Below are 14419 nucleotides of genomic sequence, written 5' to 3' on the forward strand. Positions count from 1 at the left end.
CCCTTCGATTGGCACCGTTGGCTAACGTACGGCGCGAAAAGAAGTTCAACAAAGGGACCGTCCATAAATGACATCAGGCACCTGGGGGGGGGGGGGGGGGGTCAGACATTTGTGACGATGTGTGACGAGGGTGGGTGGGGGGGTGAGAAATGTGACGTCACATCAAAATGCGCAACTTTAAATACATATAGACAACAGGTTCTACTTGATTAAATAGACTTTTTAATAAATGTTTTCTCCTACAACATCAGAGTGCAGCGCCACATTAAATACGCACTGCAATGACAATAGTTTAAAGCGATATGAAACATATTCTTAGCTCTTTCGGTAAAGTCACGTTGAAGGGAAACAATAAAATAATAAAAAATATATAAAACAATAAAAATTCTCACGACGTTTCGACCATAACACAAACGGCGAATTACTGCAGTCACGAAAGCTTTAAATCAAGATTTGAAACATGTTTCATTTTCAAAATGGAAATATGTGTTTTTTTGGGGGGGGGTGGGGGGCAGAGCTTTGTGACGTCATATTTGAGGGGGGGGGTCTGACTTTTTGTGACACCGGGTGACAAGGAGGGGGGGGGGTCAAAAATCGTCCAAAATCGCGTGAAGTCATTTATGGACGGCCCCATCCATGCATACTTAAGGACGCGCCTAGAGGGCGTTTGGCCGAATCTGCTACACCGGCAAGGCATCTTGGAAGCGGAGGAAAGTACCCACGTTTTAAACTGGCCATTGTTTCAACTGCCACGTGAAGAGATCGAATCATACCGGTGACCTCTGGATTGCACCTCCAGTCTGGATAACCATTACATCACGAGAGCATCCATTTCCATGTTACGCCCCTTGTATATGCGAGTGTTTTCTTCTTCTTCTTCCAGGCACTGTGGTTTCGTCCCGCATGCAACGCACTCGTTTAAGGAATCGTCCATGCATCCCAGTTACAGAATCCTACTGAATAGAGTCCCTGGGTTCAATGGGACAATTACAATCCCGCTCTTGCTCCTCGGCATTGTCGTTGGGAGAGTTTCGCTGGGGGGCTTCGCACTTGATGTTAAATGTACACGAAGCAGAAACAATTTTCGTGAGTGTCCCTAAAAGAAATAATGCCTTTCTACCCGGAATGCATCTGATCCCCTGAGAACTCGGAAGCTGAGCAAGTTTGAGCCTGGTCGGTAGCTGGATGGGCAATCGCCTTGTATAAAACGGGTGTTGTAGGTGTTGTGAGCAATTGAAGGACAGTGACGAAACACAACCCATCATCCATTAGTTGTTCTTTGCTCTCCTCACCTTCACCAACCCGCACTGGTCAACGTGGTGAAGTTTTTTTTTTTAAAAGTAATCAACGTAATAAAAGCGGGCAGAATCCAATTTTTTTAAAATAAATATAAATGGGAATGAACCCCACTTTGGCATTTGGTGATGGCACGGCAGTCACTTAACGCACGGAGTGAGCTGGGGCAGCCTCATTGCATTCCCGAGTTCTCTACCCGGTGAAGCTCAAAGCAGCCTGAGCCAATGTCGTTCCCACGTTGAGGCTGAATTCAGTCATAGGAAGTCTTCAGCTACCGGCGAGGAGCTTTTAACATTCACGATTTCATCAGGACATTGGCCACGTATTAAATAATATTTTTAAGTCAACGTGAGAATATTGTCGGTTTAATGACAATAATTTTTGCCAAAAATTACGTACTGCCACGTGGCCTAACTCAAACACAACAATGTATCGTGGTGAAGTATGGACAAATAACCCTCACTGACTGCTCTGTTGTGGGGAGAATCATCCAGCAGTGGACGGACAAACACAAGCTGGACACGTGCTGCACGACTTACATCCTGAGGGGGTTATAGAAAGGCAGTGCTATATTTAGAAGTGGCGATAACAGGTAAATCTAGTCTAGACAGATGAACAATACCCTCTGATCCATGGGGATAGTTTTTTTTTTATAAAATAAAATATTGTTTCAAAAAGTTGTACGTGTGCGCAGATCAGGGAAACTTTGTTTAATTAAATGAAATTCAAGCTATGAGAATCACCTTATCAGGGACCTGGCAGAATGTCTACAAGGCCCGCCAATATATTTGGCTGTGATCAATGTTGGGTTTATTTCAGTAAAGCTTTGCAGCACACTGAGCCAGAAAAGCCAAGTACAAGATGCAGTAGATTCTTTAATATTACTAATGGGAGGTGGACCCCTGGTTCAGATGGCAGCGACATGTGCGAGCAACTGCTGAAATCCTTGATTCGAACTAGGCAGTCACCAACCATGATTAAACCAAGCGTGGTAAGTCTCAAGTCCTGTCACTAATTTATTGTTTCAGGTAATTTGGCAAATTTTCAGCCCTGGGAATTTAAAAAAATATAAGTTTGTCTCTCATGCGACAATCATCACTTTGATGCATTATGGAAATTGTGTACAATAAGTGATGGGTCCATGCAACCCCATCGAGTCACAAGAGGCTGCTAAATTCACTACAAAAGCAAGGGTATTGAGATTATTGGCTTGAATCGTGAAACTTATCAAATTACCGGGGATGGAAGGGGTGGGGGGGGGGGGTTGGATTGAGGTTTGCGGAGGGGGGGGCTTGGCGTTGGTTTTAGTTTTGGGGGGCCCTCAGTCTAGCTCAATTAATCTTTTACCACGACCCATGCCGATACCAAACACTCGATTGGTATATTCACCTGGGTCATTTCAGTTCCCGCTTTAAAGCTTTAAATGGGTTATACAAATCGTAACGCTAAATCAAAGTTAAAATAAACAAAAGTATTTGAATTTTGGCACATGGTAATGCACACAGTGATGCATTAGATTTAATTAACAAATTAGCCATGGGACGTATCATAATGCATGTCACCTATTATAAAGCGGTATATACAGGGTGGCCGAAAAGTCAGGACACAATTGGTTATTAATTAATGTGTGTTAACACTGGCATTAGAGCATTTTATTTAGTATGCATTAATGATAACGGAAGCCGGTTTTAATTATTTATTAAGATATATGAAATAACCCTACGTGATTCAAACTTGATTTGGAGCTTTCGTGACTGCAGGAATTACTCTTTGGTTCTTTCGGTAAAGTCGGGTAGAAAGAAAAGTAAATTTAATAATAGCATACGACGTTTCGATTACAACACAAGCAATCATCACACCTGATGATGATTGCTTGTGTTGCAATCGAAACGTCCTACGTGATTTGTCCAAATAAATATAATAACCCGGTGTCCTGACTTTTGCTCGACCCTGTGCATTGCCCCCCTCTTCAAAATCCAAAGTCTCTGACTGCAGCCACTAAAGCCCCCGCGTGAATGCGGCCCTGCAGGTGCGGGAGCACGAATGGGGCGCATTTTGTTCTATTGCGGTCGCGTAACTCGCAGTGTCGATACATCTTCATTTTTTCTCATGCGTCAATGTATCGTTCCCAGGTTCCTGGGGTGAGAAAGTGATTCCAGACCCTTTCATGGAAGACTGCAGTTGATGGAGAGAACTTTGCCCCTCTCCACGAAGTGTCAAGCTCAAGAGAAAACGCTGCGGTTAAATTATTTGGCCGATCTCGCTTGGGCTCATACCTGCTTTGACAGGGCCTGCGCTGGAGCTCGATGAGCAAGCCCCAACTCATGACTGTTACTGTAAGTGTAACATTCAATCTGTGTTGGAGGTGGTGGTGGCACACGCCCGTGTGGTGGCGATTTGGAGGTGGGTTTTAGTGGATCAGCCAGAGCTGGTTAAGTTCGCTGTGCTACGCTGTGAGATTCCCAACCAAATAGGGATTACGAGGTGGCCGATAGATGGCAGCACGGAGAGACGATTGCTGGCTTGTTTGCGAATGAGAGAGTGTTAACACACACTCATATTAAGCGGTATACTTTGAGTAGCCACGTTCACCAATACTCAATACTGTACATTAAATAAAACATTGCTCAAACATTCCAATGCAAGACCACCTACCTGTCCCATTTAGAAACAACGTGCGTTTATAGTATTTGGCTGCTATACATTTGCACGTGATAATCCACTGCATTGGGCTATCGTCGGTGGCCAGGTCGCTTCTAAAAAAAAACAGCTATATAGCTGTGGGCCTTACCTGATAAAAACAAAGTTTCGTTTTAGTTTTTTAGTCCCCCCCCCCAGGGTAGATCCTTCATTAACCTATAAATTAATCTGGAATCAGACGTGGCTTATCCTGCTGCTTCCCCCAGGTAAATATCCCATCAGCAGGTGTCCGTCCATTAATACGGTGAAGCTCCTGCTCCTCCTATCCGTGACTCCTGTTATCGGAAATACTCATATAATCCGTGAAAACGCCTCAAATCACGGACAAATAGATGATAATATTCGTTGTTTTTTTACGTGAATAAGAAACACTTCACCCCTAGAAGTTCTGCTCGAAGCAAAAGTTAATCTTGGTAGTGTTATTGGGGATTATTGGTCTTCTAAAATGTGGTCACCATATCTAAAATCAATCCTTCTATTAGTTTTTTTCTTGGATAGGAATCATGGTGCCAAAAACGTATCTCCTTATCTGCAGAATACGTTTATGAAAGAGGAGTGACGGGCCTTACCTGGTAAAATAAATAGAAAATAGTTGAGTTTTTCGTTTAAGTGAATATTAATCCGGATAAGAGGGTGTCCACTGCACCGAGTGTCACAGGTTCTGTCTGCCCTGTGATATATGTACAGTATAACCAAAGCCCCATGTTGCTTTATTGGAGGCGACTCAAGATTGTCTCTACTCCTGTAAATACAAATAATTAAAAGTTTGCCGGCACTCATTCATGCGCAATTGTAGGCGACACACATATAAAACAAATAATAAACCTTTTGCGTGTGCACATAGTTGTGAAGCACTTACAATAGAGGATGATCAAATCAAACGTTTGAAAGCTTTTGAGAAACTGAAGCTGCTTTTAATTTGGTTTATTAGCTTAGCAGATGCCGTTAGGTCGACGGCATATATACATCACGCGCAGTATACGTTTAAATGAGCAATGGCCAAATGTGCAATTTTGTTGAGTGTATGTAATGGATGGCACTTTTGTCTGCAGATGGATCTTGCTTCGGGAAATTCGTGCCGAGCGTGTCCTACATCGCTAACACTCCCATTTGTTTCAGAGTCAAGGTGAAGCACTGTGTGAAGAATCCATCTCCTATGCTATGTTGTATCGTCAGTCCGGCACCCAACAGTTTGCAGACAAGATTTTGTTTGCAATTCCAAACTCTAAACATACGTACCAGGAATGAGTTTCTTCTTTTAAAAAAAATGTTTTATTAGTTTTCCAGATGACTTACGCCCAATTGCATATACTTTTTTTTGAATTATTGGAGTAATTAAATTGATTACTTTATAGTCTGAATCACTATGTACCTAATCCAATAAAAGTATAATTACTTAAAATATATTAATTTAGCGTAAGAAACTTTTTTTAAATATTTTAAGACTATTTATTACCATGACCCTTAGATAATTTTCACGAAGCTAAAATATATTCGTTGCAATCATTAAACATTCCTTAATTATAATTTTCATTTCAAATCCGTTTCATTGCCTTCAAACAAAACATGTTCCATCTCACGATCGTGAGAACGAGGGCACTTTTAATCCGGGAGTGTCTACTGTCTCGGGACACTTCCCCCCAGGGACCTCCTGCATTTGGCATTTTTTTCAAAGTCCTCGTTTGAGTTGTTTCTGCTCTGGAGAACGGGGAGATCGTCAATCGATGTTCGCCGGTTGCCGGGCTGACGATGCCATGGAGTCGTGGACTTCCCACTTGACAGAGTGGTCCCACGTGAAGGCGAACATCTCCCGCTCCACTTCCTTATTGTAATAAACGGGAACATTATTTCGTGTAGGTGGGAGACCTATGCATACCTGTCAATCACTTATCAGTGCCCTACCTTATTACAGACCAATTCAGACCTGATTGGTCACCCCGTGCCCCTTATAAATCTCAACGTTCATCCTACAAAGTACCATCGCAAGGGAGAAACTCAAACAAATAGACAAAACAAAATTGCTCGTATTCAAACGGCTGTGGACCTGAAAACTCAACTTCCCTGTACAAGAATACGGGATAAACCGTATGGGTTGACAGGTATGCCGATGCACCAGGCGGAAATCGTACCGATGCATGGGAGGGAGATAACTCAAAGTGCATACAGAAGACTGGTTCACATGTCTGCTGCTGTTGTTGTACTGCCATCTGCTGGCCACCGACTCGAAGTGCAGCTGCTTAGCAGGTTTCACAAATCCCTATCGCAGCTGTGCGGCTCTGAAAGTGGCTTGCGACGTTTAAAGCTCCGACAAAGATGAGACAAAGAGCCCCCGTATAGCCTCAACAGACTGTAGGGGCAAGTGCTGTTATCGAGCACCTATGAAGACCGCCATGGCACACGAGAGGCTGGGTGGCCAGCACCACGCACGGCCGCCTTTGTCTCCCCAGTGGCGAAGTTTTTGCACATCGCACCAGGTACTCATTTAAGGCCGAGTCGACCTAGGGGAGGACCAGGACCGATTCAGATAAAACTCTAGCATACACATTCACACACAAACAGCAACAGCCGCCATTCGCCACTAAGCGGCGGTAGAGTCACCACGGCGCTTGTGCCAGGCTAGGTGCACACACACTGACACTGTCACACATTGACACTCACACACTGACACCCTCACACACACTGACACCCTCACACCCACTGACACTCTCAAAACAACCGAACATTCTCCCACTCCTTTGTTGATTTTATGAGCCTCCCCCACATAAAGCCCCATCTTGACAATGGCAAGTCCAGTCAACTCTAAGTCCTCCAATCCAACATTAGCTCATCACATCTCTAGCTCATGCAGTGACTGCTTTGGCTTCCTATATTCAGCCAAACAGAAGCTGCTTGGGCATACGGTGACTGGGCTTGTAGGCGCTTTGAGGATCCTAGGATGGAATGTGCATTATCAATTTGAATTATTATCATGACCCATCCTATGGATCCTCGCCTGCTTAAGGAGCCTGCTGATGCTCCAATGTCTAGATATTTCAAGGATTTGTGAGCTTCTCACATAATCCAATATGAATATACCCAGAAAGGAGCATAGGCAGGCCAGCCTGTATATATCAAGTCAATGCAAGCGTCCTGGTAAAGGGGTCCATATTTTGTAAGTAGACAGAATAGAGGATATTACTGTGGCTGAGAAGCCACAGGCCTGAGTTAGAGGCCAGGCAACTTCCACACAATGTTACATTGTTACGTATCCGATTAAACATTGTCACTAGACTGATTGTAAGAGGCCTCCATTGCAAAACCACAGCTCGCCAAGTGCACCCGATTACCCACCCGTCGGCTTACATGGCATAGCTGATGAGTAGGGAGCCACGTCAAGCCTTCTATCTGTATAAGATGGAAATTATTCTGGGACAACCATGGAAGGGTTCTCTATGTGATCAGAAAATATGTTAAATATTGTCGGGGCCAGAAAACATCTCTGCCGCACTCCCAAGGAAAGCAAAAAAATGGCTCCGACTGCTGGTTACTCAGCTTTGCCCGGGCCTGCCTACCATTATGAAGATCCCTAATGATCATGAATATCCCTAATGATCATGAAGATCCCTAATGATCATGAGCAAAGGGTCAGGGACCTGGAACAGATTCAACCAAACTCATGGTATCTTGATGGGGCGCCACGGTGGCGAGATGTTAATTACCTCGCCTGGTATGCAGGCGTGCGTGAGGTCAATCCCGACCCTGACGCCTGCTGTATATTTGGAGTTTGCATGTTTTCCCTTCGATCACGTGGAATTTTCTCCAGGTCCGCAGGTTTTTTTTTTAAATGCGTTTAGATTATTTGGCTCATATAAATTTCCACATAAGCCACTTCGTTGAGAGATCATTAGTGGCCAGGTCGCTTCTGAAAAAGGCCTACATTGGTACAGTGGGCCTTACATGGTAAATTTTAAATCTTTTAGTTTTGTATCACAGGCCTTGACCTGGTCAATAAAACACAGTTGTAGTTTCTGTTGACATTCGCCAAACATGTGCTATTGCAGACACTATATATCAAGCATGTATACAGCGACACACATATGCTCATCCACACACTTATTCTCTCTCTCACACAGTCTTCCATGTTTTTTTTCAAAGGCAACGTCACAATGGCATCACTTCCGGTTTAGCACGTGGAAGAAACGATGTCACTATTTTGGGATCAATACAAAGCAACAACAAAAAACTTTTTGATTATCCAAACTTTCAGTTCCCACAAAGCTGACTGTTGGATTTGTAATAACTAAAATCGGGAAAGTATCCCTGAAACTTCGCGTTCAGTTGACGACATTGAGAGTAAGGGGCCATGCAATTGGGAGGGCACTGCCCCTCCTCCCAACAGGCCCCTCCTCCCCACAAGCCCCTCCCCCTCACAAGCCCCTCCCCCCACTCTACAACATGACAGACGAGACAAACACACTTCAGCCCTTCCCTTATAAACCGGTGTATATTAACAACAGGGTCGGTGGAAAAGGGGTGTTTTGACTTAATTTCAATAGTTAAAACTCCGTTTCATTTTTTTCCCCGAAGGATATGGATTCGCATTTACGTGGCACTGAAATCCCTCCGCATCTCAACCATCCCAATGCCTCTGGTTGAAGTCTAGCCTAGGGGACCCACCAGTGGCAGCTGTCCCCGTACAGCACGAAGTGAACGCAGCACTGACTCACGAATGTTAATTAGTCTTACCAGCAGGTGGTGATGTTCCCGACGGTATGTCCAATTAAAAAAGTTTCCGAATAATGTATCAACATGTATGGCCACCAGCTTCCTCGTGGTAAAATAAAAACAAATTCCTATATTACTGTTGGTAAAAAAGGTCATTGCAATCTAGATGATGTTCAAAGACAATGACGCTCAGGCAAGAGACGATGTAGCCAAGGGGATGGGAAACCAGGGGGTTAGCATGCAACCGTGATTCTACGAAATTGTTGAAATTCTGGGGTCAAGAATTCAGTTTCCTCTTCCGGTCTCGTTTCCCCCCCCCCCCTATCTGATTTCTTTTCTCCGCAAGCCTAAATGTAACGGCATTTAATTTGAATATCAATTGGGCCAATTGTCTGACAACAAATGCTTACACGCACACGTCGATGCATGCACATCATGAGCGTGAAAGGTGTCTTTCATCGACGAATCGACGATGCATCGTTCGGTGCCGACTCAAGGGTCTTCGTTGACGTGCGAAGGACACCGCCCTGGGACACGGTTAGGGTACAAAATTTAGATTCACTTGATTTTTCTTTACAGCTAAAAAACTACTTTATATATGTTTAACGCTCATTACAAATTCATGAACCAGAATTTCAAAGTAACAATGGTAGTATTTGACTTAACAAAAGCACATTGCAACCAGAAGTATATAAATTAAACCGAGTGCTTCGCATAGGCCACCTCGTGTCTTATTGGATGCTGTGTCTCATTGCTGTCAAGCGATTAGTCCGTGAAATATGGAGGCCCTGAATAACGATCAATTAAAGGAGACGTGTCATGCCCTTATTAGGTTATCCTGGGCATGTGCCTGCCCATAAAAGGAGTTATGGGATCGAGCACCGGGTCCAGGTGCTGTGGCTTTGAGGGTGGGAGTGAGCATGGGTTGGAGGTGTCGCGGTTGTTTGTAACTGATGCGATGATTGAACATGTCGAGATTTTAAAATCGATGGTCGACGTTGGTTGGATGTCGTGTGGCATTGCTTGCCACTGGTTAGATTCGGCTCGCGCACGCATAATGCCTCCATATTTCACGGACTCATTCTATCGGAACCACAGATCCACCAATACATAAATGCCTACCATATTTAACATTATTGTTATGCATATTGAACTTTATCAGCATTATTGTAACCCCCAACATCATCATCATAGTATACAATTCCTAATTCTGATCTCAATGCATCATATCCCAATTTTTTGTTACAGATGTATGTTATGAATCAGTACTGTACAATAAATATAATTGCATCGAGTTCATACCCACTGAAATAAATGCCTGTAAAGCAGGTACATTCAAGAGTTCCGTGGGATTGTTAAGAAAGTACATGTTGGAACGTTAAAGCAATAATTGTAGTCAATTTAAGACAGAGTCAAGCAAATGTAATGTCGAAGCAATTTTGCTTCAAAACATCAATGCATTTACTCTTTTCATATTATAACTGCAGTATTTTAATACTGTAACCAGGTGATGATGATTTGGGGGTTGCCCTATGATTGGAGAGCTCAACTCAAAATGGGAAGGTTGCGAGGTTAAATGCTGGTCATGGGTCCAGTCAACAAATCATCCCTCCGGGATGATCAGTATCACTTTATGGGATGCCAACCGTGTCTAGCCATTGGAGAGGAATTTCCCTCGCCAAGGGAATGTGGAATTTCCATTGATGGCTCGGGCTGCCGATGAAGATGAGTACAGCTCAAATAGTCAGTCGTATGAGCAAGGAGGCACTTTGATTTTTACTATGATGTAAAGGTGCAGCCCTGTAATTACTTTCTCGTGGCACTGCTGATAGAAAGTCCTCCGCGAGAAGGGATTCTATAGGTGCCATCTAGAGGCCTACTCTTCTATACTGGCCAGGCACCTTGCGAGAGGTGGGCTTCAACCACACTTCACCCCACTTGCACGCGCTACTGCCGATCCGACTTACCTGTGGTATACACATTTATACCGATGGGGTGGACAGAGGCGTGGGTGGGTGGGGGTGGGCATTTAAGAATCGTGAGCGTTGTTTAAAATGCCGGGCTGAGTGATCGAAGCGGCGGTGACCTCCGGATTGCACGGAACATCAAACCGAGTCTAAGAGTAGTTGCGCGCAAGTTGCTTTACGATGTCAATTTTCATAGTGTGCTGACTTGCACACAACGCCCGGTTATCTTGCATGCTATGCAGGTGATGTATATTATTAGCACGAATGTATGTTATGCATACTGTAGGTGAAGCTTGATGTGTACATATATGCATGAGCTAGGTAATGCTGTCCGGGAATGACGGAGAGGTATGCAAAATTGTGTGCATGGTGATATATGCATTTTCATATTTACAAAATGCATTATTAAAAGGGGTTATTATGAAATGAGCGCCTCTTGTTTATTCACGCACGCGACACAAGCGTCCCGCGCGCGAACACACGGCGTGCACACGTGAATCGCAAACGTGCAGGGCAACGGGTTGCAGTGCAGCAAGTGGGTTACTGACATCGCTGTGCGGCACTGGGGTGTGAATGCGTGCATGGAGTTTCCCGGGGGAAACTCTGCGTCTTCCCTCGCATGCCGACAACGTTCAATTTGTGGGACAAATTAGCCGAGCGAGGCTCTCCTTGGACGCAGGAAGAAAAATCACGCATTCGCATGGATTCTACAACACACAAACTGAAAAGTCTTCAAGGAAGCATGGAGATTTGGATGCTTGGAATTACACTCAAAGACAAAGGAACACAATGGATTAGACGACATATGCAGATTAATGGCATCATTAAAACTCGTGGGAAAATAAGAGAAGTCGCTCGAAGGGATGATGCCCTATGGTCGAGACTAGCGATGGAGTGGCTGCCAAGGAATGGAACGTTGTCCAAGTGGATATCCACCGAGATGGACCGATGGAAAAACTTGCCTGTGCAGCTGCTAAGTGGACTGTCACATCACAGTCAATGTGACAGATAGCAGTGGCTTATGGAGGCCATCAACCATCGTTTCCTGACGATGACGTTGGAATTTGAGCTGGATACGTAACAAGGCGGCATCACACCGTGCGGTCGCAGGTCACCAGATGCCGTCATAAGCAGTAGCTTTCTCTGGGATGTGCACACCAGGGGTGTGACGTCACCACCATGGAAATAGAGGCGAGGCCTTTAATGCTGTTTTTTTTTAATCGCCAAATGTTGGCAAATCAAAAGTACCAAGCAGCAATAAAAATCACAAGAAAATGTAGTTTATATTTGACTACCCCGACCAGAGTTATCATGCCTCACGTTTACAGACAAAATGCATTCACGCTTTGAACCCTGTGTCATGTTTATGCAAAAATGTGGTGGAGTACTTACGTAAACCACGCTTTTCATAGCTGCTCATCGACACGCTCCGATTAAGTCGCGATTGAACTCCGTCCTGTACCAGACGGAGTTCAATCAGTACTTGATCGGAGTGTGTCGGTGACCAACGTATGAAGAACAAAATCAGTTTTCAGTCATTTCGTCAATTCACTGCTGGTCTCCCCAAAGCTGTATCGGCCACGTGCGTGGTTTGACCATCCATGCTGACCATAGCGGGTTGGTGGAACCGACTCAGATGTCACTCACCACCAATGTTAGCTGTGGCCAGGAATCAAGCTCAGGTGGGTGGGTGGTTTCATAATTGAGTGCATTAAACTGCTCTGCCAATGTGCCATTGCTCCGCCCGACGTAATATAGTTTGAAAAATTGCTAAAATAATAGCAATAATTATTTTTATATCTACGTGACTTTACCGAAAGACCCAAAGAATGTGAATTCCTGCAGTCACGAAAGCTTCAAGTCAAGATGTAATATATCTTCTTTGGTTCTTTCGGTAAAGTCACGTAGAATGAGAATAAAATAATAAATTGATAAAATAAAATAAATTTTGATTTAAAGCTTTCGTGACTGCAGTAATTCATATTCTTAGCTCTTTCGGTAAAGTCACGTTGAAGGGAAACAATAAAATAATAAAATATATATAAAACAATAAAACATTCTCACGACGTTTCGACCATAACACAAACGGTCGACACCCCTGATGACGACCGTTTGTGTTATGGTCGAAACGTCGTGAGAATGTTTTATTGTTTTATATATATTTTATTGTTTCCCTTCAACGTGACTTTACCGAAAGAGCTAAGAATAAAAATAAAATAACACAGAATATTATTGTGTTATTTTATTAAATAAATTTATTATTTTATTCTCATTCTACGTGACTTTACCGAAAGAACCAAAGAAGATGAATCCTTGCAGTCACGAAAGCTTTAAATCGAAAGATGTAATATAGTTTGTGCTCAGTAAGACATATCAAGGAGGTTGTCCAAAGGTCAGAGCGCTGAGCTGGAAACCGCTGAGATCATGGGGTTTGAATACAGGCAGCCGCCTTTGATTAAACTGGGCCCTTAAGCGCAGTTAGTTGATGGCCTCCGCTCGGTCTGCAATGACTGCACAACAATAACTACGACGGTCAATTTCATTTGGCTAAATTCCAACTCTGCTAAATAAAATATTGTTATGCTATGAATGGGCGGGTAAGTGATGTCCTTTATTGTGTGAACCAGAGGTCAGTTAAAGGGATCTCAGCGGTAGCTCTGTGACATCTGCTGCTTACGATCATTCTATAACACGAAGGGAAACTTAAAATGATACAGCGTCTCGGGACATGACACCAATAGCACAAACATAACAACACAAATAAATGCATCCAACACCTTGCTTGAATAGTTATTTTTTTTATGCCATGAGAGCATTGCTCTTTATAAAACTACAAAGACTGGGCATCTAAACGCAATGTTGGCCATGCAATGCTTGTTTTACATACATAAGCACATTAAAGATGTGCCCACTCGCGCAAACTTGATTAAACAACAGGAATAAGCGATAGCCATACAACTTGCCAACTCCAAAACGAAAACACCCGAGCTATCAGCACGATTACGTTGGCACGGTGAAATGCGATGAATGTGACCCTCTGCGACAAAAGTACGAAAGAGCATCAGCGTGTGCAATCATTTGAAAATGCAAAATTCGAATGGGCAACTGGATATCACCCAGGAGTCCACTGGACATACGGCAATGAAAAAGGCACACTGCATCTACACCGTGATGCAAAAATGAAGTCTTAACAGTGCTGCACAAACATCGGCACATATACCTGTAAAACATTCACAGCAATGTCTTTATATTATATTTTTTAAAAAGCGGTATTAATAACTGATATGATTTAACACGGAGGTTTTTCGAGCAGATATTCATTTAAATGAAGTTTTTTAGCGTGATATTAAGATGTTATTCTCACGTTCTGGCTAATCTAATGTTTAGAGTAGGCTCACGAAAAACGTCGTGTGCCGAACTGGTAAATTTCGCTGTGAGAATTCTTACTTACCACTGTTAAACGATCGTACACCATCCGACTGTCTCATTTGTTTGGCAATGACCAGATCGTTGCGTGGCCTAACCCAAAAAAATATATATTATAAATCGTCTCATCATAATAACAATTCACAACCCCTTGTCAGTACACAATGAACGCCTCCGAAACGCCGTGTCGGTCACGCGGGTTGTTGGACCATGCTTTACCACGCAGGTGATAGGAAAAACTAAATTAAACTATTCAACTTTTTTTATTTTACCAAATAAGGCCTACTGAGCTATACAGCTATTTTTCAGAAGCGACCTGGCTATCA

At 43.4% G+C, this 14419-nt stretch overlaps 1 protein-coding gene across 1 annotated transcript in view; it reads left to right on the plus strand.

The window, feature by feature from the left end:
• Window positions 1-11093, plus strand: part of LOC116945537 (voltage-gated potassium channel KCNC1-like) — a 97026-nt gene extending 85933 nt beyond the window's left edge. Inside the window, exon 3 of the mRNA XM_032959911.2 lies at window positions 3429-11093. Coding sequence (XP_032815802.2) covers window positions 3429-3481 — 53 coding nt within the window. The 3' untranslated portion in view covers window positions 3482-11093. The remainder of the gene's footprint in view (window positions 1-3428) is intronic.
• Window positions 11094-14419: the final 3326 nt, after the last annotated feature.

This window comes from Petromyzon marinus, chromosome 24 (genome assembly GCF_048934315.1).
Source record: "Petromyzon marinus isolate PM22_M1 ecotype Great Lakes invasive population chromosome 24, UKy_Petmar_22M1.pri1.0, whole genome shotgun sequence".
Lineage (NCBI taxonomy): Eukaryota > Metazoa > Chordata > Hyperoartia > Petromyzontiformes > Petromyzontidae > Petromyzon > Petromyzon marinus.